Source organism: Jaculus jaculus, chromosome 13 (assembly GCF_020740685.1).
Source record: "Jaculus jaculus isolate mJacJac1 chromosome 13, mJacJac1.mat.Y.cur, whole genome shotgun sequence".
NCBI classification, from domain to species: domain Eukaryota; kingdom Metazoa; phylum Chordata; class Mammalia; order Rodentia; family Dipodidae; genus Jaculus; species Jaculus jaculus.
Genome location: NC_059114.1, coordinates 72,515,932 through 72,541,173, shown reverse-complemented (window position 1 = coordinate 72,541,173; position 25,242 = coordinate 72,515,932). Strand labels below are relative to the sequence as shown.

General features: G+C 44.2%; 1 protein-coding gene across 3 annotated transcripts in view; it reads left to right on the top strand.

Annotated features, from left to right (window-relative positions):
• The window catches only part of Rai14 (retinoic acid induced 14), a 171,260-nt gene that overhangs the window by 109,272 nt on the left and 36,746 nt on the right, over positions 1-25,242 (top strand). For all 3 annotated transcript variants that reach the window (XM_045132332.1, XM_045132331.1, XM_004652602.2), the window contains exons 4-5: positions 10,930-11,018; positions 24,323-24,387. In XM_045132332.1, the coding sequence (XP_044988267.1) occupies positions 10,930-11,018; positions 24,323-24,387 (154 nt within the window). The remainder of the gene's footprint in view (positions 1-10,929; positions 11,019-24,322; positions 24,388-25,242) is intronic.

The window sequence follows — 25,242 nt, the reverse complement described above, 5'->3', positions numbered from 1 at the left end:
CACAGTTGCACCACGTTGATGTGAGGTTTTGAAACCACCCTCCGCTTGGAGCAGTGTCTGTGTACTTGACTGTGCTTTGGATTGGGTATATCTGAGGAGTCACTTGGGAACCTGTATTTCGGACAAGCTGCTGGCCAGACTATGAGCTACTCTGTGAGCTGTTGTCACCCCGGTGCCGTCAGAGTCCAGAGAGCCACATTGTGTGCCCTTGTTACCGGGCTTTGGTTGGATAAAAGTATCTACAACCCTCCTGCATCCACTTTTTTCCTTTAAAAAAAAAATCATTTAATTGGGGCTGGAGAAATGGCTTAGCAGTTAAAGTGCTTGCCTGCAAAGCCAAAGAAAGAACCTCAGTTTGATTCCCCAGGACCCATGTAAGCCATGGGCACAAGGTGGCGCATGGGTATGAAGTTCATTTGCAGTGGCCGGAGGCCCTGGCACACCCATTTTTTTCCCTCTCTTTCCCTCCCTTGCTCTCTCAAATAAATAAATAAGTAAAAATTTAAAATTTGTTTTATTAACAATTTTCATACATGTGCATAACGTATTTTGATTGTAATCTTCTCCCGTTGCCTTCTTCCTGCCCCCTTTCCCTGTCCCCCTTCCACTGAACCATTTCTTCTTTCTAACTGGTCCTCCTATTTTGATGGCTTCTTTTCTCTTACATTTAAAAAAAAAAATCTTTTACTTTTATTTATTTATTTGACAGAGAAAGAGTGGGGGGAGATAGAATGGGCACACCAGGGCTTCCAGCCACTGCAAATGAACTCCAGACGTATGCTCCCCCTTGTGCATCTGGTTAACGTGAGTCCTGGGGAATTGAACCTGGGTGCCTTGACTTTGCAGGCAAATGCCTTAGCTACTAAACCATCCCTCCAGCCCTCTCACATTTTTTTACCCCCACTTCCATTATCCATGATAGCATGCTGATGGGCCCAGTACTGTACAGATCTTGTATAAGGAACAGTAGCTTCTGTGCAGTCATGAATGTTGTAGTGACATCATGTCCAAAAGACAGCACTCCAATGCACACCTCCCCACCTTCTGGCTCTTGCATTCTTTCTGCTCTCTCCTCCAAAGTGTTTCCTGACCCTTGGAGGGCTACTCAGCACTTTGGTGAAATTTCAGTCTCCCCGACCAGCTGTGAGAGAAGCACTGGTCTATGGGCATAAATATAAGTATTTAGAAAGGGTAATTTGATGGTCACAATGTATCCGTTTAGCCAAGCAATAGTACTAGCTCCCTGCTCCCATCTTCCCAGCCATTGGGCTTTTGACTAGGTTTTCAGTACCAGACGTGAGTTTCTTCCTGTGGCACTGGCCTCCAATCCAATCAGAGAAGAACTAGTTGTTCCCATAACAGTAATGCCACTATTGCATTGGAGGGTACAGCTTGCCTGGCCGGTCAATTGTGTGTAATTCACAAGGTCCATTGCTGGGTAAGTCCACCTGATGGTTTCTCTTCCCTGACAGGCTGCATAGCACTTTCTAGCACTGTTTCAGCTAGCTGGCAGGAAGGAGGTTTCCGGCTCGGTTCTAGCTTGATTTCTAGGTGTTCTGCAACCAAAGCATATGGTGTATTCAGCAATAGGGTCTTACTTACTATCTATTCTGAAGAGCAACCGAGAGTCTCGGCAATAGCCTATAGCATTTTCAGGCAATGGGGACCTATGGGGCCAATAACTCACAGGGAGGTATCCCAGCCCTGGAACTGGCATTTCCCTTTAACATCCAATGGCTTCTGAGACCAGCAACATCAGCTCTGCGGAGCATTTTACCTAACTTGGTTCCCCCCACCCCCAACCCAGGTAGGGTCTCACTCTAGCTCAGGTTGATCTGGAATTCACTGTATAGTCTCAGGCTGGCCTTGAGCTCACAGTGATCCTCCTACCTTGGCCTCTCAAGTGCTGGGATTAAAGGTATGCACAACCATGTCTAGCAAAGAGAGGAGAGAGAGAGAGAGAAAAAGAATGGACTCACCAGGGCCTCTAGATGCTGCCAACAAACTTCAAATATATGTGGGCACTTTGTGCATCTGGCTTGATGTGGGTACCGGGAAGTCCAACCCAGGGTGTTAGGCTTGATGGACAAGCACCTTAACACTCCCAGCCCTAAGTTCTTTGTTTTTTCATTATATTTTAAAATTGCCTAATAAAAAAGTACATTCAGGGCTGGAGAAATGGCTTAGTGGTTAAGGTGCTTGCCTGCAAAGCCTAAGGACCCAGGTTTGAGTCCCCAAAACCCATGTCTGCCAGATGCACAAGGTGGCACATGCGTCTGGAGTTTATTTGCAGTGGCTAAAAGCCCTGGTGCACCCATTCTCTCCCTCGCTCTCATAAATAAATAAAAATAATTTTTTTTAAAAAAGTACATTTCCATAAGGCTTGTTGATAACGTCTTTAGTTTTGGTTAACTCTCCTTCTATACTCTTCTCTCCCCCATCCCCTCCCCTGACCCTACATAAATTTTTTTCACCCCTAGTATTCTGTTTCTGAACTTACATATCTACTGTCTCCTCCCCTTGAGCCCTTCCTCTCTTCCCGCTTGGCTTCTTTCTAGCTTCTTGGCCTCTACTGACTCTTAAGTCTAACTTACATATAAACCCAAAAGCTTGAAGTTAGGATCAATATAAGACAGAGAACATGCAGTGTTTTCCTCTTTGAGGGTAGGTTACCCACTTGGTACAGTATTCCATTTTCCTATGAATTTCATTTTTCTTTAGAGATGAATAAAATTTCATTGTGTATATGTACCACATCTTCTTTATCCATTCACCAGTCACTGGGCATCTAGGCTGGGTACATTTCCTACTTATTGTGAATAGAACATCAATAAACATAGATGAGCAAGTGTCTAGATAGTTGATCGTGGTCCTTAGGCTTTGCAGGCAAGTGCCTTAACCATTATGCCATCTCTCCAGCCCAGCTTTTGTAATTTTAATTATTATTACTTTTTTTAGTTAGGGTCTCTCTCCAATGCAAGTTCACCTGGAATTCACTATGTAGTCTCAGGCTAACTTTGAACTCACAGCTGTCCTCCTACCTCTGCCTCCCAAGTGCTAAGATTAAAGGTGGGCACCACCATACTCAGCTAAATTTTTAGCTTTTTGAGAAACCTCCACACTGATTTCCATAATAGGTACACCAGTTTGTACTTCCACCAACACCAGGGAATAAGAATTCCTCTTTCCCACACCCTTGCCAGGATTTATTGTCAAATTGACCTATCTAAATGAAGAGATAAGTAGACAAAAGCTCTCCTAATTTGTAGACTAGGGCTGGAGAGATGGCTTAGTGTCTAAGCGCTTGCCTGTGATGCCTAAGGACCTCGGTTTGAGTCTCAATTCCTCAATTCCCCAGGACCCATGTTAGCCAGATGCACAAGGGGGCGCACGCATCTGGAGTTCTTTTGCAGTGGCTGGAGGCCCTGGCATGCCTATTCTCTCTCTCTCTGTCTGCTTCTTTCTCTGTCTGTTGCTCTCAAATAAATAAACAAAAATAAATTAAAAAAATTGTAGACTAATGAATAACAATTCTAATCTTTAAAAGGAAAAGCCATACTTCTTTGGTTTGTTTGGTATAAGGGAGAAAGACAATGGGTGCACCATGACCCCTTGTCACTGTAAACAAACTCCAGATGCATGCACCACTTTGTGCATCTGGTTTTATGTGGGTACTGGGGAATCAAACCCACACTGTCAGGCTTTTCAAGCAAGTGCCTTTAACAGCTAAGCCATCTCTCCAGCCCCCATATTTCTTATTTAGAAGTAAAAGCTTATGTTGAGACAAAGCCAAAGGGTGTTCCTAATTTGTTGTATATTCATTCTTTTGTATTCCTTTAAACAGAAACTTCAGCTGTGAACTAACTACTTCAAAGAGCTCATTAAGAACATCTTAAACGTTTTGATTTTTTTTTTTTTTTTTTTTTGCCTCTGGGAACTTTAGGCTATAATTAAAATTCTCATCTCTTAAAATTTGCCACACCACCACAACAGTTTTTGTCTAGATAGTGGAAAATTGGAACTCTGCTACAAAAGGTGATGCATTCATAAAATGTAACGAAAGTAAGGAAAGTGAAGGGTTGCTATACATCCCAGTGGACCTTGAAAACATACCAAATGAAAGAAGCAAGGCCCTAGCCAGGCGTGGTGGCACACGCCTTTAAGACCAGCACTCAGGAGGCAGAGGTAGGAGGGTCGCCGTGAGTTCGAGGACACCCTGACACTCCATAGTGAATTCCAGGTCAGCCTGAGCTAGAGTGAGACCCTACCTCAAAAAACCAAAAAAAAGAAAGAAGCCAGGCCCAATGGCATTTCATGTTGCATGATCTCACCTCTAGGAAATGTTCACAGTGGGGCCAATTAGTAGATACAGAAAGTAGGTTCATGATGTTCAAGGACTAGAAGGACAGAGAAATGAGAAATGACTATTAAGGAGTGTGGAGGATTCCATTTTGGGGGAGGGGGCAATTAAGAAAATCTGGAATTATATAGTGAGTGCTGTGGTTTGCATAGGAAATGTCACCCACTGGTGCATGTGTTGAATGCTTACTTCCTAACTGGCGGTGCTATTTTGGGAGGCAGTGGAAAATTTAGGAGGTGGAGCCTGGCTTGGGGAGGTAGGTGACTGGGCTGTGCCTCTGAGGGTGGTACATCACCCCCAAGCCCGACTTCTCTTTCTGCTTCCTTGCCATCATGGTGGCAACTGCTCTTCCCTGGGCCAACCCTGCCATAATGGGCCAAAAGCTCGGCAACATTGAGCAGAGCAAACCCTGCCTGTCTTTACCTCGTTTCTGCCAGCTGCTCCGTCATAGTAATCAAAAGTCTGAGAAACGCATTGAGGGTTGGTTGCATACTCTTGGGAATATGCTGGAGACAACTGAATTATGCGTCTTAATAGGGCAGATCTATGATATGCGGATTATGTCTCAGTAAAAGATAAATATGCTCTTTTTACTACTTAAGTCTTTAATTTGTCTAAATGGAATTATGTTTCAGCATTGTACACTGCTTCTTTTAATGGGTTTCTCAACCTGGGCAGTGCTGATGTTGTGAACCACATAGATAATTCTTTGTTGTGGCGACTGTCCTGCGCTGTCTGTGGAATGTGTAAGACTTATCTCTTGCTTGTACGCTAATCTTTGACCAGTAATCAAAAATGTCCTTAGGAGCCGGGTGTGGTGGCGCATGCCTTCGATCCCAGCACTTGGGAGGCAGAGGTAGGAGGATCGCCGTAAGTTCAAGGCCACCCTGAGACTACATAGTGAGTTCCAGGTCAGCCTGGATTACAGTGAGACCCTACCTCAAAAAACCAAACAGAACAAAAAAAGTCTTTAGATGTTTCTAAATGTGTGTGTGCGTGTGTGCACATGCATTTGTGCAAAAATTGCCCTCAGTTGAGACCTCTGATTTATCATTAGGCTTCCTACTAAAAGCTAAGCTTCATAAAGAGGGGCTTAACTTAGTCACTGATTTTCTCAGTGCTTAGAGCAATATTTGACCCACAGACATGGTTGTATCATAGTAGACATATGCATGAATGCATTTAGCATTAGTATGAGCAGGACTTCCAAGATACACAACTAGGGCTGGGGAGATGGGTTAGTGGTTAAGGCACTTGCCTGAAAAGCCAAAGGACCCTGGTTCAATTCCCCAGGACCCACATAAGCCAGACGCACAAGGTGGTGCATGCATCTGGAGCTCGTTTGCAGTGGCTGGAGGCCCTAGCATGCCTATTCTCTCTCTCTCCTTCCCTCTCTCTCTCTCTCTCTCTCTCTCTGACTCTCCTCTCTCTTTCTCGCTCAAATAAATAAATATATATTTAAAACATATACAACTATACAAGTACCAGAATTATCACATACTTGAGTCAGTGAATTCCAGTGCCCAGTTAACCCTGGCAGGAATGCATGTGTGAGCAGGGTTTAGATGCCCCACTCCCTTGGCCTCCCTTTTACCCTCCTCATCCCAATCTATGAAATCTTTCAAATGCATTGGTTCTAGGACCAGAACGCTTTTCGTTAGATGCTAGCCCAGGCTGCTGTCTATTCCCTAAGCTTGTGGTAACCCTGTTAGGTGCCTGTCTGCCATCTAGAAGTGGGCTGGCTCCTGGCCTGTCACCTCTGAAGATGTATATGTGTCACTCACTGTATAGGAGAGGGGGAGAGGGAATGTACGCTCTGTCACCTTCAAAACCAGTAAACCAGTTCTGCCATCAACGAGTCACGTTTTCCCGCCCAACAAAATCGAGTGTTGCCCTCGAGTGTCTTTGCTGAGAGTTGGCTCCGCTTCTCCTTTGCATTCAGAGGCTAATATTAACGGCTTACTGCTACCATATGCTGCTCTGGGGACGATCATGTCTGGGAAAGGTCACAGAACATAAGCAGCTCAAGTGAGCCTTGGACAAGGCCGGTCTTGGATGGGTTTGTGCAGCCTGCAATTGTCCACATCATTGTTCCCAAATTTCCAATCACAGGAAAAGCACATACTCTTCTCTCCTGTCCACTCCTAATATTCATGGTAAAAATCTCTGTGGGCCACATTGAACTTCTGTCCTTTGTGAACACTGAGAAAAATCCTTTCATTGAGCAGCTTGTCCCAATCTCTGTTGGTCACACGCAGGTGAGGCCACAGTAACTGGTGGCATCGATTGTTTTGGAGTATTTGTTATGTTGCATGTTTTATCAGGTAATTCACTTACTCCTCATAGCCCACTTGACAGATGTGCAAACTGTGACACTGAAAACTTAACTCAAAACCACTCTTAATAACGGGTGCAGTGAAGGTGACCCCTGCTTACCATCACTGAATTGCTACATCTCTCAGCCAACTGCTTGTTAAGTCTTCAGAGCTTTTACAGGGCAAGTTTTGTTTTGATTTTTCGAAGTCATTACAAAGACCTGACTCCCTGAAGTTAATACCTTTAGGTGACTGGATGTGACTAGATGACCCAGAAGAAACTGCAGTACAATTTTCCCCTTGCTTTTCTGTACGTTACCAGTCACCCTGCCTCCAAGCAACAGCCCGCAGTATTGGCGGGGTCCTGTGCCCTCTCCAAACCAAACCCACAGTAGAAAGTGGAAGACGATTTAGCATTTATCTGAGTACACAGAGCATGCTAGACGCCATATTGCCTCTCACCTAAGTCACTTGTTTTTCTTATTCTTGCAGAGGTGGAATCTTTAACCCTTGGAACTAGTCTCTATTTTGACCCAAGACTACATTGGAAAGCTTTTTGAAATCACTTACTATATTCTATATAATCGTGGTACATTCTTTCTTTAATGTTATTTTAGCCAAAATACACAAATATCTTTTTTACAAATTTTTATTTATTTATTTGCAAGCAAAGAGAGAAAATAGGTACACCAGGGCCTCTTGCCACTGCAAGCAAACTCCAGATGGCTTGATGTGGGTACTAGGGAATCAAAACTGGGCCATCAGCCGCCTTTAACTGCTAAGCCATATCTCTAGCACCCCAAATATCTTAATAACCCAACTATATATGGCAATAGGAACAATTTTTAAATGTAAATTATCCCTTACAAGTGTTGAATCAAGTCCTTCGCTGGAACAAAATGGATCGGATCATCCTGTGGGTGGCACACGCAATATGTCCAGCCCGGGTGTGATTCTGAGTCCTGTGGGAAGAACAGGGAATACCTATAAAGAGTGACTGATGGCAGGTTATGGAAGGAACTTGTTTTCAAGTATGTTGCTAGAGTAAAGGAAACGAGTAAGATTAAGAGTGCAGCCCTGGATTAGCATAATGGACGGAGCTCTGTTTCTACACTTGAACTATTGTGGCAAAGAAAGCAGTCGCCCAAACCCTGGAGAACCACAGTGGTGGCTTTGAGAGAGCTGGAGCTGAGGTCTTGTTGCTCTCAGCTCGATGATGCTGGGATAAACATCCAAACTAGGCCCAATGTAGGAGAGGAAGGAATTCGTTTCAAGCTTAGAAATCCCAGGGGAAGTTCCGTTCACGGTGGGAGAAGCTACTCCCATACATCCAAGCAGAGAGAACCAACCAAACAGCCAGCAAAAATCAAGAGCAGGGCTGGAGCGATGGCTTAGAGGTTAAGGCGTTTGCCTGCAAAACAAAAGAACCTCGGTTCAATTCCCCAGGACCCACATAAGCCAGATGCACAGAGTGGTGCATGGATCTGGAATTCGTTTGCAGCAGCTGAAGGCCCTGGTGCACCCAGTCTCTTTCTCTCTCTCTCAAATAAATAAAATAAAATTTTTAAACAATCATTTAAAAAAACAAAAACAAAAGGCAGCCGGCACACAGCTAGCAGCAGCAGGGAGCCACACAGAGTTCAGACCTCGGAATCCCTTTTGACTGGAATTCAGATCTGCCTCCAACTCACCCTAGGGCTGGACCCCAGGATCTGCCCCAGTAACATCTCCTCCAGACAGGCTTTAATCAGACACCTGAGTCTATGGGGGACATACATCCAAACTCCTACAGGCCATGGTGCAGTGACTTTCACAGAGGAAGACACTCTGACTAACAGAGAGGGAACTAACAGAAGGGATGTTGCCTGAACGCTTTCCTTACATCTTCGTACCCTACCTCTCATTGCTCACACCTGAGCAGGTGCCAAAAGCCACACAGCTCACTGGATGCAGCCCATTGTGGGACTATTCCCAGGGGCTAGGGCAAAGCTGAAGGGGCAAATGGAGGGCTTAGCAGTGGGCACATTCCCCCACCAAAATAAAAGCCTTATGTGCTGTGTTTTAGCTTTGCTCCCATTTACCAGAACTGTGCAGTCGGTGAGCGGGAAGGATGATACACAGGGAACACCTTGTCTGTCTGGTAAAATGAATTAGACACTTCTCCTGCCTGGGGGCTTATCTCTACACCTGTGCAGGTCAGAAAGCAGAGCGTCAGCTTTTCTTCTTGGAGAAATAACCTGAAATAATGCTTAATTAGGAAAAATTTTTAGAGCCGGGAGTGGGTGGTGGTGCATGCCTTTCATCCCAGCACTCAGGAAGCAGAGGTAGGAGGATCTCCATGAGTTCGAAGCCACCGTGAAAGTACATAGTGAATTCCAGGTCAGCATGGGCCAGAGTGAGACCCTACCTTGAAACAGCAAAATAAATAAACAAACAGAAAGAAAGAAAATTTTTTGGTTTTATTGATAGTTGTGAGTACAGGTGCATGCATGCCACAGTGCATGTGTGAGGGTTAAAGAACAACTTTCAGATTGGTCCCAGCCTGTCTACCTCACTTAAGGCAAGATTTCTCCCTCAGGATTCTCCTGCTCTTCTTTGCTGGGCTCACCTTGAGCTTCCAGGAAATTCTCACATCTCTGCCTCTCATGTCAGCAACAGTGCTGGGATTACAGAAGCCTCTCATGGCTTTCTGGCTTTTCATGGAAAGTCTGAGGATTGAACTCAGCTTCTCCAGCCTGAGCAGCAGAAGGTTTGTTCACTGAGCCATCTCTCCAGCCCTACGTGTTTAGTTTATTTTCAAGCAGATGGAGAGAGAGGGAGGGAACACACGTACCTGGCTTCACTGGGCACTAGGGAACTGGATCTCTAGTTATTAGGCTTCGCCAGCAAGTGTCTTAAGTGCTGAGCCATCTCTCCAGTCCCCCCCCATATTTAATTTTTAATCCCATGAAATAAGAATGGCTACTTGTTAAAAATATGCTTATTAGGGGCTGGAGAAATGGCTTAGCAGTTAAGGCACTTGCCTGCAAAGCTAAAGGACCATAGTTCGATTCCCCAGGACCCACGTAAGCCAGGTGCACAAGATGGCACTTGCATCTGGAGTTTGTTTACAGTGGCTGGAGACCCTGGTGTGCCCATTTTCTCTCTCTCTCTCTCTCTCAAATAAATAAATAAAATCTGATTATTAGATGCATGCAGTATAAAATTACAAGCATGAGTATTCATATTTTAATATTTTACTTATTATTTTTATTTATTTATTTGAGAGAGAGAGACAGATAGAGTGAGAATGGGTGTGCCAGAGTCTCTAGCCAGTGCAAACAAACTCCAGATGCATGCACCACCTTATGCATCTGGTTTACATGGGTACTTGGGAGTCGAATCTGGGTCCTTAGGCTTTGCAGGCAAGTGCCTTAACCACTAAGCCATCTCTCCAGCGCCATGAGTGAGCCACTTCTAACTATTTATGTTTTGGATCCTTTGTTATGAACAGTAAGTGCAAAAGCTCTTTTTAAAATATAAGAGAAAATTATTAATTGGGAAGGCTGTTAGTCTATCTAGCAGTAACTCGTTGGAAAGCCAGTATGGAGGAAAAAGTCATTTAAATTCTAAACTCTAATCTAAATTCCTGGAAATGGCATAGCAGAACAAAATCACACAATTATACAACTTATTAAAACAGTCAATGAAACCTTTACTTGGTGACACCACTAATGAAATGTGTTATCGTCATCAAAGATGTCACTTTAAGTTGACACTGGAGGTTTTCCTTTCAAAATCGGTGTCTAGAAGTTTCCATGATACAAATTGAGCCTTAGCTTCCTAACGCTTCACTTGCCTTGTAATATTGACCTTCAGAATGATTTAGAATCTACACAAACCATCCAGTTCATTCACTGTCAAGCCATGTTCACCAGACTGCATTTACCACCAAACAGCTGAAAAACCCAGGGTTCTGCCACATTATATAATAAAAGGTATAAATGCGCAGCTGAGAGTGTCGGTCAGTGGTGGAGGACAGCACCCTGCATTCAGTTGCCAGAACCAAAAGAAAGTGTGTCAAAGAGCAAAGTATCTAAACCATACTGAGTCTCTGTTCTTTAATGCAGGGTCATTAATGTTGCCTACTTGGGACCAGATGGCTGGCTCTGTGGCATTCATGTGAGAGTGTGTATGTGGAGAAACACAGTTTTGTTGAGAGATAAACTCCGAGATGAGCAAATCCTAAGGAGACGTGTTTTCTTCTCTTCCCAGTTTTCATCTTGCTGCAGCAAAAGGACACGTGGAATGCCTAAGGGTCATGATTTCGCACGGTGTGGATGTCGCCGCCCAGGACAGTACGGGTACGTGGTTCCTCTGTCTTAACTCAACAGGCCAGCACCGGAGCAGGTGTCTCAGACTCGATACATATTCATGGTGGAAAACTGAGTCTGTTGGGAAGCCAAAGGAAGAAAACAGAATCACCTGCAGATTAGACTCTGGCAACATTTCACTGTTTGTCTGGCCCTAAGGAATGTTTTCATCTGCTGTGTGGGTAGCCAAGCGGAGACTATGTGCTTTCTTTTTCTCCATTCCTTCATTTCTTCTATGATTTCCAAGAGTACATACATAGACCAGGCAATGCTCCTTAACTCTTGAACTCAGTGCCAGCTGTAAGTGGACTCGATTCTTTGGGAAGTTATTCAATCAGCTAGCTGAGAGGAGCTCTGTGGATAGAGGCATGAGCCTCATTCTGACCTTGGCTGCCCCGGATCCTCATTCCTTATTGTACTTCATGCCTCCAAATCACCTGGCCACTGGGAAGAGAGGAGAAGAGAAGGGGAAAGAAAAGAATAAATGGGGGCTGGAGACATGGCTTAGCGGTTAAGGCACATGCATGCAAAGCCTAAGGACCCCGGTTCAATGTTCCAGGTCCCATGTAAGCCAGATGCACGTGGTGGTGCATACGTCTGGAGTTGGTTTGCAGTGGCTGGAGGTCCTGGCATGCCCATTCTCTCTGTCTCAAATAAATAAATAATAAAATCTTTTAAGAAAAAAATAAATGGGGCCAGGCATGGTGGTGCATGCCTTTAATCCCAGCACTCGGGAGGCAGAGGTAGGAGGATCGCCATGAGTTCGAGGCCACCCTGAGAATACAGAGTGAATTCCAGGTCAGCCTGGGATAGAGTGAGACCCTACCCCAAAAATAAATAAATAAATAAATGGTATGCACACACACAGAGTTTCTTCTACTCTCAAAGGTGCAGATTTCCCTGTGTGCAGGTTACACCCCAAACAGTGCTTCTTAGAACCTTCCTGTGTGGATTCTGATGACAAGCCAGTGTTGTTGACTGATGAACAGGGGAGCCGGCAAGAGGAGTAGTGTGGGGCTGGAGAGATGGCTTAGCAGTTAAGCACTTACCTGTGAAGCTTGAGGACCCCGGTTCGAGGCTCGATTCCCCAGGACCCACATTAGCCAGATGCACAAAGGGGCGCACACGTCTGGAGTTTGTTTGTAGTGGCTGGAAGCCCTGGTGCGCCTATTCTCTCTCTCTCTCTCTCTCTCTTTCTCTCTCTGTTGATCTCATAAATTTAAGAAAAGATTAGCCAGGCGTGGTGGCGCACGCCTTTAATCCCAGCACTCGGGAGGCAGAGGTAGGAGGATCACTGTGAGTTCAAGGCCACCCTGAGACTACAGAGTTAATTCCAGGTCAGCCTGGACCAGAGTGAGACCCTAACCCTAAAAAAATAAAATAAAAAAGAAAAGATTAGTGTGGCCTGTCTTCAAGGCACTGCACCTCCAGGAAGGAGCCACTGGAGTCTTCTGCCTGGAATCTGGTCTTCTCTGGCCGTATGAAAAGACCACAGGAGCTACAGATGACTTCATTTCTCTACTGCACTTGAAAGTCTTTGGCTCCTAACAACTTTTTGTTAGTTTTTATTGAGATACAAAAACCAGCCTGCTAGGCGTGGTGGCACACGCCTTTAATCCCAACACTTGGGAGGCACAGGTAGGAGGATCACCATAAGTTCGAGGCCACCCTGAAACTATATACTCCGCCTGGGCTAGAGTGTTTTAGTAGTTTTCCTACCTCGGAAAACCAAAAAATGAGCCTAATTCCAGGGTCTTCATCTAGGTTTCTTGTTAACCTATGATGAACCCCTGTCCCTCCCTCCCCAAGTGGGTATCTTCAAGTAGTCTTTGTGTGGGGGGGTCCCTCAGGATTTATAAGAATCCCATTATTACCTCATAGTATGGTTGGACACTTAGGTTTCAGAATTTTTTTCAAAGTCTATGGTATGTTTGTTTTTTTTTTCTTTTTTTTCCTTTTAATAACCTTACTGGTTGGGAAGCTTTATTCTTTGAGAACAGTTTGTTTTATTTCCAAAGAGCCAAGAACCCACTTGAAGTCAAGTCAGGTAAATGATGTTTCAAACTTGTAAAAACCACTTTGGGTTTAAAAAAAAAAAAACAGAAGAATGTTCGGAGCAGTTCTACAGGGAGTTCCAAAAATATTTAAGTAAGGCCACAGACCAAAAGAAAACTAAATGTTTCTTTAGGTGCCTACCTGGGGAGGAATGAATACCCTTTAAGGCGGCAGAGATGACAGTCATCTTTAATCTTGACCGAGCTGTTTTGTTTGTTTTTAAAGTTCATTGTTATTATCTATAATGTTATGCCACACGCACATAGTGCAGTGTGATGGGCTAACATACCTCTAATGGAGATGCATGCTGTCTTATCAAGAGGCATTTTATCTGTGAACTTTGCTGTCTAGAAGAACTCGTTTAGCCAGGCGTGGTGGTGCGTACCTTTAATCCCAGCCCTGGAGAGGCAGAGGTAGGAGGATGACCATTACTTCAAAGCCGTCCTGAGGCCACATAATGAATTCCAGGTCAGCCTGGGCTAGGGCACAACCCTGCCTCAAAAAAAAAAAAAAAAAAAAATCAAATAAATAAATGAACTAGCTTAGACTGTTCCTAGCATATGATTTTGTTTCATTGCTTTGTTGCTAGGAAATGAGAGATAGGAATCTCATTATTTCTACTATAATCAAACATATCTTGCCTCTCTCTTTTTATTATATTGAAAAATAAGCTTTAGCCTATGGTCATAGAAAATTACAAAGTAAATATCTGGTGCTTTAACTCCTGCCAAAAAGAAAGAAACTGTAACTGTTAAGTTCTGTTTGGTTACAGTCACCCTAATACATTTCCATGTAGCTAAGATGACATAAAGTCTACCTCCTGCCTTTTTATTTAGTATTCCACCAATATGAATTTCCCTATTAAAGCTCCTAAGATGGGACTAAAGAGATGGCTTAGCAGTTAAAGGCACTTGCTTGTAAAGTCCGATGGCCTGGGTTTGACTCCCTAGTACCCACGTAAAGCCAAATGTACAAAGTAGCAGAAGGCCCTGGCAATCTCGTATTCATTCTCTCTCTTTTTCTCGTAAATAAATTTTTAAAAATTACTTTAAACACTCTTTCAGAGTATAGCCTTTTTGTGGCCACATGGCACCAAGTATGGTTTCACTATCAGATCTACAGCTGGGTTTCTGAGTCACTCACGCAATGCCCACAGTGAACCCTGAACGTCCGGCTCAGCATCACCACCTTCTACACTGAGATGCTTCTCAGCCCTGGCCAGTGGGATCTGACTGAAATCGGTGGATCCGGGCCCTTTGTCGCCCAGGACATTGTCCAAATCCTGCAGGTCAGCGAAGTCTCGGAGCTTCCAGACACTCCCCTCTCACCTGACGTGTCTAGAAACAAAGCGAGTATCTTGCTCCTTGGACTTTGCTGTTTTCCTTTGGTCTGAATAAGACATCACAGATGCTTCAGGGATTTCTTGAAGTTATGGGATGAGAACACAGGGACGGAAGGGAAACCTGCGTGGAGAGCAGCAATGGGGGTGGGGGCCATGTAGTCCAGCACTACTCAGGCTTTTTCTACCACAATAGACAAGACAAACGAACTGTGATGGCTTCGCCTGCCTGTGCCTGTCTCTCCTGGGGTCTAGCTAGGATGTTTGCTTTAACTGTCCCTCTCAAGAAAGCCCATTGGAATACGAGGAAAGGAGGAAATTCACCACTGGGCGTTAGTGTCCTCGATAGTCCCAAACAGTTCCTGTGGTTCGAAGATGAATCAAATGGCTCACCTTTGAGAAACAAGGTTGTTTTTTTTTTTCAGTACACCTCGAAACACTTCCACAGGACTATTGAAAGGTCCTCACCTGATGGGAACCAGTGCAAAAATCTTTTATCCTGGGCTGGAGAGAGAGCTAAGCAGCTAAGGCACTTGCCTGCAAAGCCAAAGGACCTCAGTTCAATTCCCTGGGACCCACGTAAGCCAGATGCACAAGATGGCGCATGCATCTGGAGTTCATTTGCTGTGGCTGGCAGCCCTGACACGCCCATTCCCCCCCCCCTCTCTCTGTCTCTCTTCCAACCTCGTTCTCTCAAAGAAATAAATAAATAATTTTATAGCAAATTGTATCCCCCTGTCAGGATGATGATGAGGATGAGGATTGAGACATGGTCTCACTGTTTAATTCTGGCTGGTCTAGAACTTCCTATGTAGGCAAAGCTGGCCACAAACTCGTGGGTAATCCTCCTGCCTCTGCTTCCCAAGCACTATGCTATAGTTATGAGCCACCACACTCAGCCCCTGTATGGATGGTAAGGGAGTGACTGTTTTTAGGATCTCTTATGTTAATGCACTTTATGCTTCTTTTTCACAAAATCTCTAAGATGGCCAAATTAGTATGATTTTTCTACTTTGGAAAACACTGTCTGGATTTAGTAATTAGAAGCAAAGGATTTTTAAAATTTTTTAAAACTTTTTATTTGAGGGACAGAGAGAGAGAGAGAGAATGGATATCCAACAAGATATCCAGCCACTGCAAACAAATTCCAGATGTGGGTTCTGGGGAATGGAACCTGGTTCCTTAGGATTTGCAGGCAAATGCCTTAACCTCTAAGCCATCTCTCTAGCTCAGGATTTTTTTTTTTAATGAGAGTTGGTGCGCCAGGGCCTCCAGCTACTGTATCTTATGTGCACGGTCAACCTTGCGCATGCATCACCTTGTGCATCTGCCTTATGTGGGCTCTGGGGAGTCAAACCTGGGTCCTTAGGCTTTGCAGCCAAGCACCTTCGCCACTAAGCCATCTCTCCAGCCCAGCAAGGGATTTTTTTTAAAGATTTATCCTTTAAGTTGTTCTTCCACGTAAAATATTTGGAATTCTGAGAACATTTGCCTTTCAGTCAACTTTGTAGGCAAAGCTCTAATAGGGGATAAGACTGTGGGGACAGTCGTATTTGTGCCCAACATCAACGCTCATATTTTCGGTAGCTTTGGAGACTTAAACAAGGTGCCCGTGGGCATCTTAGCAGTGCCGGCCATGTATAAGTGCTCCTTGCTTTCCACTACTATTTTGCCATGCCGGTTGGTACTTGAGCCAGGTGACCTTTATTTTCTTTTACTCATTAGACTAATGAAAGACATGACATCTTAAAAGACAAAAAGCAAAACAAGATTTGAGCCAGGCATGATGGTGCACACCTGTAACCAGGAAGGCTGAAGGAGGAGGATGGCAGGTCTGAGGCCAGACTGATCTACTAATGTGATATTGTCTCAAAACTTTTCTTTTGAGTTTGCCTTTAATCTCCACACGGTTATTTTAAAAATGTGAAAAAGATGGGCTGGAGAGATGGCTTAGCGGTTAAATGCCTGCCTGAGAAGCCTAAGGACCCCGGTTCGAGGCTCAGTTCCCCAGGACCCACGTTAGCCAGATGCACAAGGGGGCGCACGCGTCTGGAGTTCGTTTGCAGAGGCTGGAAGCCCTGGCGCGCCCATTCTCTGTCCCTCTCTCTCTCTCTCTCTCTCTCTGCCTCTTTCTCTGTCTGTCACTCTCAAATAAATAAATAAATAAAAATATCTTTAAAAAAAAATGTGAAAAAGAGCTCAGGGTCCATTGCAGAAGAGGCGACAGAAAGAATGTCAGAGCCAAAGGAAGAGCACCACTCCTTACATGCGACTGTATGTATGTATGGACAGAAATTGGCCTCGGTATCCATGACTCGCAGTGCCTAGCAATAGCTACACAAGACCCTCATCATAAGAGAAAAAGATGATGACATCGGATTAAAAGAGACTAATGGAGAGGGGGAGGGGATATGATGGCGAGCAGAGTTATGAAGGGGAAGATGGGGGAGGGGAGGGAAAATCATGGTTTGTTCTTTGTTGTCTGTAAGTACAGAAGTTGTCAATTTAAAAAATTGTATATTTTTAAAAAAGAAAAGAGGGCTAGAAAGATAGCTTAGCAATTAAGGCTCTTGCCTACAAAGCCTAAGGACCCAGGTTTGACTCACCAGAACCAACTTAAACCAGATGCACAAGGTGGCATGTGTGTCTGGAGTTCATTTGCAGTAGCTAAGACCCTGGTGCACCCATTCTCTCTCTTGTTCCCTCTCATTAAAAAAAAAAAAAAAAAAAAAAAATGAGACGGGCGTGGTGGCGCACGCCTTAATCCCAGCACTCGGGAGGCAGAGGTAGGAGGATTGCTGTGAGTTCAAGGCCACCCTGAGACTACATAGTGAATTCCAGGTCAGCCTGAGCCAGAGTGAGACCCTACCTCGAAAAACCAAAAAAAAAAAAAAAAAATTAATTAATTAAAAAAAGAAAAGACCTTCATTTATGTTTTGGTTTGGGATTTGTTTTTCCTCTGCTCCTTAATTGTTGTTGGCCAAGAAACACCGAGGTCCGTAGTAGTCTGGTGGAGAGGCTGGTCACCGGGAGCTATACCCACAGTCTTTGTCCTGCCCTTCACTGCCTGTTTGCTCTTGCTGATGTAGAGTTGAGAATTCTGTTTGTTTAGAAAATACTTCTCCTGGGCAAGCAGCAAAACTGATGAAGTGGTTTTTGTTGTCATTCATTAGTTGCATTTTTTGGTTGCCTGCACAAAGTACCCCAGAGTAGGAGATAGAATTAAATAGAAATTACCAGAAGACAAAGTCTATTGTTGATTATCAAAACTTCTCTAAACTATTAGCTCTCAGACTTTATTTTTTAAATATTTGTTTATGAGAAAGAAAGAGAGAATGGGCACACTAGGACCTCTAGCCACTGCAAACAAACTCCAGATACATATGCCCCCTTGTGCATCTGGCTTATGTGGGTCCTGGGGAATTGAACCCAGGTCCTTAGGCTTCGCAGCCAAATGCTGTAACCACTAAGTCATTTCCCCAGTCCCCAGATGTCCTTTATTAATGAACATATACATTTGACACTATGGCAGTGACCCCCAAACAGCTCCCCAGGGGTCTGCATTCCATGAACAGCATAGAGAACAGGTGCAACATACACGTTACACACCAAGTTCACTCACATCCACTGGATAGCACCTGGACTGTGACCACATCTGGCATCAGCAGTGATAATCTAAGCAGTAATTTGTCTAGTTAAAAACAAAAGAAGGGGCAGGTGTGGTGGCACACACCTTTAATCCCAGCACTCGGGAGGCAGAAATAGGAGGATTGCCATGAGTTCAAGGCCACCCTGAGACTCCATAGTGAATTCCAGGTCAGCCTGGGCTACAGCGAGACCCTACCTTGAAAAATAAAAAATAAAAAAAAAAGGGCTGATGAGATAGCTCAGCTGTTAAGGCACTTGCCTGAGAAGTCTAAGAACCCATGTTTGACTCTCCAGATCCCACATTAGCCAGTCACACAAAGGCGAGGCAAGTGCAATGTCACACATGCCCACTAGGTGACACAGTACCTGGGGTTTAATTGTGGTGGCTAAGGCCCTCTGTCTCTCTCATTCTCTCTTAAAAATAAAAGGAGGCAGAAGTAGATATTAAGGGATGATTTGTAGTGTCTGTCACACTCACAGACCCTAAATTATCTCTGATCCCTTTGGATACTTTCCTAATAAAACTTTTGTTACAAAAGCGACTTAGAAGAGAAGCTGAGGTCTGAAAATATGATTCACAGAGAGTTGTTGGAGGAAACCTGTGAGTCTTTCCTTGTCCCTAGCATTTGTAGTTGCTGGGTTTTTTGATTTCTGGGTGGCCTTCCGGTCCATTACATCTCCATTCCCACTCAAATTTGACACCATGTGAAGATGGAAAAGATAATATTCATCTTACTCAGGCACTTTAGAGGATGGGTCACCCTGAAACATAGCTGTAAATTATACCAATAAATGGAATTCACATTTTGTTGTTGTTGTTGTTTGGTTTTGTTTTTCGAGGTAGAATCTCACTGTAGCTCAGGCTGACTTGGAATTCACTTTGTAGTCTCAAGGTAGTCTCGAAATCATGGCGATCCTCCTACATCTGCCTCCCAAGTGCTGGGATTAAAGATGTGCACCACCATGCCTGGCTAGAGCTCATATTCATTAGAGATAAAGGAAATTTAAAAACAGATGCTATGGTTGACTGGCTATTAGTCAGAGTGTATGAGGGCATCAGCATGTGTGGCCATGGAACTATTCCAGGTGATCCATACATCCAGAAATACCATTTGACTCCATTATGTACTTTAAAAATATGGAGAGGGCTGGAGGGATGGCTTAGCGGTTAAAGCATTTGCCTGCTAAGCCAAAGGACCCAGGTTCAGTTCCCCAGGACCCGCGTTAGCCAGATGCACAATGTGGTGCATGCATCTGGAGTTTGTTTGCAGTGGCTGGAGGCCCTGGTGCGCCCATTCTCTCTTTCTCTCTCTCTCCCTCTCTCTCTTTTTCTCTGTCAAATAAATAAGTAAAAATAAAATATAAAATAAAGAAATAAATATATGGAGAGACTTAATGACAATTTCATGACTCTAGTAGTAAGAATTATTATTATAAATCAGTTTTAAAACTATGTTTTATTTATTTATTTATTTGCGAGAGAGAAAGAGGGAGGGAGAGAGAATGGCTGCACCAAGGCCTCCAGCCACTGCAAACAAACTCCAGATGCATGCTCCCCCTTGTGCATCCAGTTTATGTGGGTCGTGGAAAATCAAACCCTGGGATCTTTTGGCTTTGCAGGCAAACGCCTCAACCACTAAGCCATCTCTCCAGCCCATAAATCAGTTTTTTTACAATCTGATCTCTCTTTGGAAGATAAAAAGGCAAATGGACTTGTGGTTTAGTGATAAAAAATTGATTATGACGATGAGGATTTCTAAGAATATCATATAAATATATTTAAATTGGGCTGGAGAGATGGCGATCCTCCTACCTCTGCCTCCCGAGTGCTGGGATTAAATGCATGCGCCACCACGCCTGGCTCCTGCCTACTTCTTAGTGACTTTATTTATGTAGTTATTTCTGAATTAGATCTGAACTGGAGAAGTACGTTCACAGTCCTGTCAGACATTCCTTTACTATGGTAACTCTTTCCTAGCATCCCCAGCAGTCTAAGCATTGAAGAAGTGAAGGTCACTTAGGTAGTTTGGGGGAAGATGTAAGACAGAGGTAGCGGAGCTTCCTGAGTAGTTTATTTCAGTAGGAAGGATTATTCCACTACCTATAGTTGGACTCAATTTATAAATAGCCCTGGTTGGGCTGGGGAGATGGCCTAGCCATTAAGGTGCTTGCCTGGGAAGTCTAAGGACCCAGGTTTGATTCCCTCGTAAGCCAAATAAATGTACAAGGTGTCGCATGCATCTGGAGTTCATTTGCAGTGGCCGAAGGCTCTTACATGCCCATTCTATCTCTTTATCTGTCCCCTTTCTCTCTCTCTTTCCAATAAATAAATAAAATATTTTATAAATAGCTCTGGTCGTTTTACTTCTAGGCCAAGTTCTGTGGGAATGAATTTAAATTATAGTTGCCTTTGTTATTTGTCTGTAGGGAAAATTGCTTCCTGATATTCCAGACAGGTCCACAGCTGAATGGGATCCAGACATGTCCATTGTCTCCTTTGGGGGAAGGGGGGCTCTTTCACTAATATAGTATGTTCCATCCAGGAGAATTTGCATTCAGAAGGAGAACTTTTCTTGAATGTTAGCAATGAGAGACGTCTCTCTGCAGTGCAGTTGTGTCCAGGGAATGCTTTGTAATTCAGATTTTGAGACTAAGTGCAGAGTACTTTCGTGCTGCTAGTGAGGAAGATACCTCATCAGGGAAACAGAAGAGCGTTCGCGTCTCTAGAAACCAAACACTCATTTCCAGGTATGACCAGAACACTGGAAGTGACATTAGTTACCACATATTGTTTCAATGTCCCTTTACCTTGTCTCTGGGGAACTCGGACTTCATCACAGCCATGCTGTTTGTATAGCACAGCTTTTGCTCACGGCGTAGACAATGGTTAATGCTTTGCATGCACAACATAAACAATCTCCAATTTACAATCAGGATGTGTTCCAAAAGCTCATTGGTAAGGCATTTGTTTAAAATTTAGAATGGGCACTGTGCTAGTCCTTAGAAGCAGTGGTATAAATGATGGCCAAGGAGGCCAAGCCAGCCCATCAGAGCTCGGTTAACATATAGTAGAACTAAAAACATGCATAGTATTATGCATTATTTACCCTGGAAGGGCTTAGTCTTGTACAAAAAAAAAAAGGAGGGAGAAGGAGGGGAATCTTTTTTCCTACTTTGAAGGGCATCTTTTTTCCTACCTTACTAATCTTCCTCATCCTTTTGGGAGAAGATTGAGGGATATCAGCATCCCACCCCAATCAGATAACACACACACACACATGAAGGACCCAGAAACTAGACTGATGCCATGACAGGCTTCAATAGGGCACTGCCCTGGCTAGGCCTGAGTTGTAAGTAAGCCCTAGACATGCCCAGGACCTGCCTGAGGCTTGCCCAGGACTTGTCCCTTCTGCCTTCCTGCCCCAGCCAATCAGAAGCACACAAATGTTACAGCTGCCCACTTAGCCAATCATAATGAAGATTACCTAACCTGCCTGGAATTCCCCTAGCCTCTGCCCGCCTATATCCTAAACCAATCAGAAGAGTACAAGTGCAGTTACTGTTTAAATCAACCAATCATGTACCCATCTCCTTCTTCTATGTTCAAATCCCTATAAAAACCGCAGGGATCCACTGCACTGGTGAAATCAAGAGACTGAGCTTGTACGGATCCACTGAGCTGGTGAAGTCAAGAGACACACAGTTTCTCAGCATATTTGTAAGAATAGAAGGGATCTCTTCTTTTGCTCCTACCCATGTTAGTGCAGATCCTCATGCCCTCACATTGTCAAATACAGCATTTCCTAGTCATATAATTCCCTAGGACATGCTGGTCAGTGTGGAGCGAAAACGAATTCGAAAAGCAGAATGGTATTTTGGAGCTAGGCCACCGTCTAAAATAAATTGTCCCTCTAAGCCAGTAGGTCTCAACTACAGATGATGTTTGTCCCCAGAGCAAATGTCTGGAAACATTTTTTGAGCATCACGAGTGAACATCTGGTGGGAGGCAGCTTACCATCCGATAGTTCGCAATGTGTCCACCCACAGCAATTGTCCAGCATAAAATAGCCCTCAGGCTGAGGTCAACATTGGACTGGAAGCCAATCTCAAAGTAAGGGTTGTTCTCAGGTGTTTCTCTGAGATATGTAGGTCAAAGATTTGGGAAAGGCAAGACTTAAGAGTTCCCTAAGTATGGGCTGGAGGGATAGCTTAGCCGTTAGGTTACCTGCAAAGCCAAATGACCTCGGTTCAATTCCCTAGGACCCACATAAGCCAGAGGCACAAGGTGGCGCATGCGTCTGGAGTTTGTTTGCAGTAGCCAGAGGCTCTGGCATGTCCCATTCTATCTATCTGCCTCTCCTTTCCTCCATCTCTCTTTCTCTCTCAAATAAATAAATAAAAATAAATATTTTAAAAAATAGGTGGGCATGGCGGCGCACACCTTTAATCCCAGCACTTGGGAGGCAGAGGTAGGAGGATCGCAATAAGTTGGAGGCCACCCTGAGAATACAGAGTGAATTCCAGGTCAGCTTGAGCTAGAGTGAGACCTTACCTCAAAAAAACAAAATAAATAAATAAATAATTTTTTTAAAAAAAAGAGTTCCCTAGGTATATTGGGCCGGTTGACAGTTGTCACAAGCCCCTCACTCTAGACATTTGAAATGAATGTACTACCTTCTAATTCAGATTTGTCACAGTGTATTGAAAGCTAGATGTAGACCAACAGTGTCACAGAGACTAAAGACGCAGCAAGAGTGAGACCAAAGTGCCTGACCTGGCAGCGTTTATTTCTACCAGACAGGGAAGGAGGTGAGCACAAAAGTGAGCCTGGCTGTATAGGTGTGTCTCTGCTTACCTGTAAAGAGAGCTGGGAAGACTGTGCAAGGTGTTCTGAAGAGCAAAGTGAAGAATAGGGAATGAGGAGACAGAGGACTGGAGAGGGACTGGAATTTTTAAACTTTTTTTTTTGAGGTGGGGTCTTGCTGTAGCCTAGGCTTAACCTGGAACTCACTCTGTAGTCTCAGGCTGGCCTTGAACTCAGCGATCCTCCTACCTCTGCCTCCCAAGTACTGAGATTAAATGTGTGCACCACCATGCCCAGTGAGCTATTTTTTAAAATATTTTATTTTTATTTATTTATTTGAGAAAGACAGAGACAGAATGGGCGTGCCAGGGCCTCCAGCCTCTGCAAATGAACTCCAGACACATGTGTGGGTCCTGGGGAATCGAGCCTGGGTCCTTTGGCTTTGTAGGCAAGCACCTTAACCACTGTGTGGTTGCAGCCGTGTCTACAGCCCCTGGAATTTTTAATAGGTAAGACAGGAACGGCCTCACTGAAAAGCTGAAAGAAGTGAGAGAGCAAACGGCGTGGCTATTCTAGAAGGAGAGATCTGGCTAAAACTTAAAACAGCTATAGAGACCATGGCAGTGGGCAGTTGTGTAAAACCTTGTGATTTCCTAGGTGTCTGACAGAAGAAATTCATGTATTTCATACTGAAGCTACAAAGAGAATAAAACAAAATGCTACTTTAATAGCATATTGTTTTATAATTCTTCCCTTCTTTTTTTTTTTTTTTCTTTGTTTTTTTTCTTTTTTGAGGTAGGGTCTCACTCTAGCCCAGGCTGACCTGGAATTCACTATGTAGTCTCAGGGTGGCTTCGAACTCATGGCGATCCACCTACCTCTGCTTCCCAAGTGCTTGGATTAAAAGTGTGGGCTACCACGTCTGACTGCTTCCCCTTCTTCTGAACAAAAAGTTTGTAGGTCTGAAAATTTTTAGATAATGTTCATTTGGGACCAAGTAAATTTTGAGAAGAAGAAAGTGAGTAAGGATGTGGGTTTCTGGTATGTTCTGTGTTGGCTTGTGGGCTGTCTTTTTCTGGGTCTCGGCCTCAAGCGTCCTAAGTTGGTGTGACTTGTGGGCACGGGACATTTGGCGTACACATGACCGCCGAAAGCAGCACTTTGAAGCTTCGTGCCATGAGCTGGCCTCATCTCCTGGACCACAGCTGAACGACAGACGCCCTCCAGAGCATGGCAGGCGCAGCCTGTGGACGTGATGCGGGGGGGGGGGGGGTTGCTCTCTGTTCCATCCACTTGGTCACACTAGAAGATCTGAAGCCTTAATTTCCAGAAGCACAGTCCCCCACTTCGTTGAACAATTTATTTCCTTGTAGTTGTCTTTGCCATAGAGATGAGAGATGTTAAAAATACCGCCCTTTTTCTCCAACTTTTGCCTTCTAATTTGTTTAGGACACAGCGCTCTGCATATTGCAGCCAAGAGCGGCCACCCTGAGTGCGTCAAGAAGCTCCTCCAGGTAAGGTTGCCACAGCCAACAGTTACGCTCGTGTCGTCTGTCTGAAATGTAGAGGTGACCCTATCTATGAAAGCAGAAATGCCTCCCTTGAATACACTCTCCTTGTGACTGCTGTCCCAGAGCCCATAATTCCTAAGTCACAAGGTTGTTTCTATCGTGATCCTTAGCAGGGTGAGACTCCCGACCCCAATTTAGAGTGCCTTTCTGGGAAGACCCTTCCCCCATTTGTTCAGCTCCTCTTTCTCTTTTCTAAAGAACTTATCCCTTCTACATAGCTTTTTTTTTTTTTTTTTTTTTTTTTTTTTAAAAAAATCTCTTCCAAGTTTTTGTAAATCCTTGCCACAGCTGGGTCTCCAGGGTCCTTTATTCTCTCTGCAAATCATTCCCAGGATGCAGTGTTTCTAGGCAAGTCAAGTTTCTACCATTATGTCCTGCTGTGTAACTTGGTAAGATTTAGTTCTTGATTCTCGTCTAAGTGCTTGGTTTTGGTCTTCTTTATAGTTTGAAGCCAATTCCCTGGCTTTGTCACCTGGCCAGGAAGTTTATAATGATCCCTCACAGTGATAACTTGCATAAATCTGCTAAGATGCCAACTTTGTGAGCCTCCAACAGCAGCCCGTACAGTCCTCTGCAGCGGCTGGCCAGTCAGGACGCAAGCTGGCTGCTTTCAGGAACAGCCCAGGACAATAAAACACGAGGGGGAGTACTGTCTGTCCTTTCAAGCTGTCGTCCTGGCCTTCCCAAGCACTGCTGGAGACCAGGCATCTTGGTTTAATTTGGCTTTGAAATACTAATGCAAAAATGTGGTCACATTCTTGAACTCGCTCTGGCGATCACACAGCTCTTTGTCTGGCA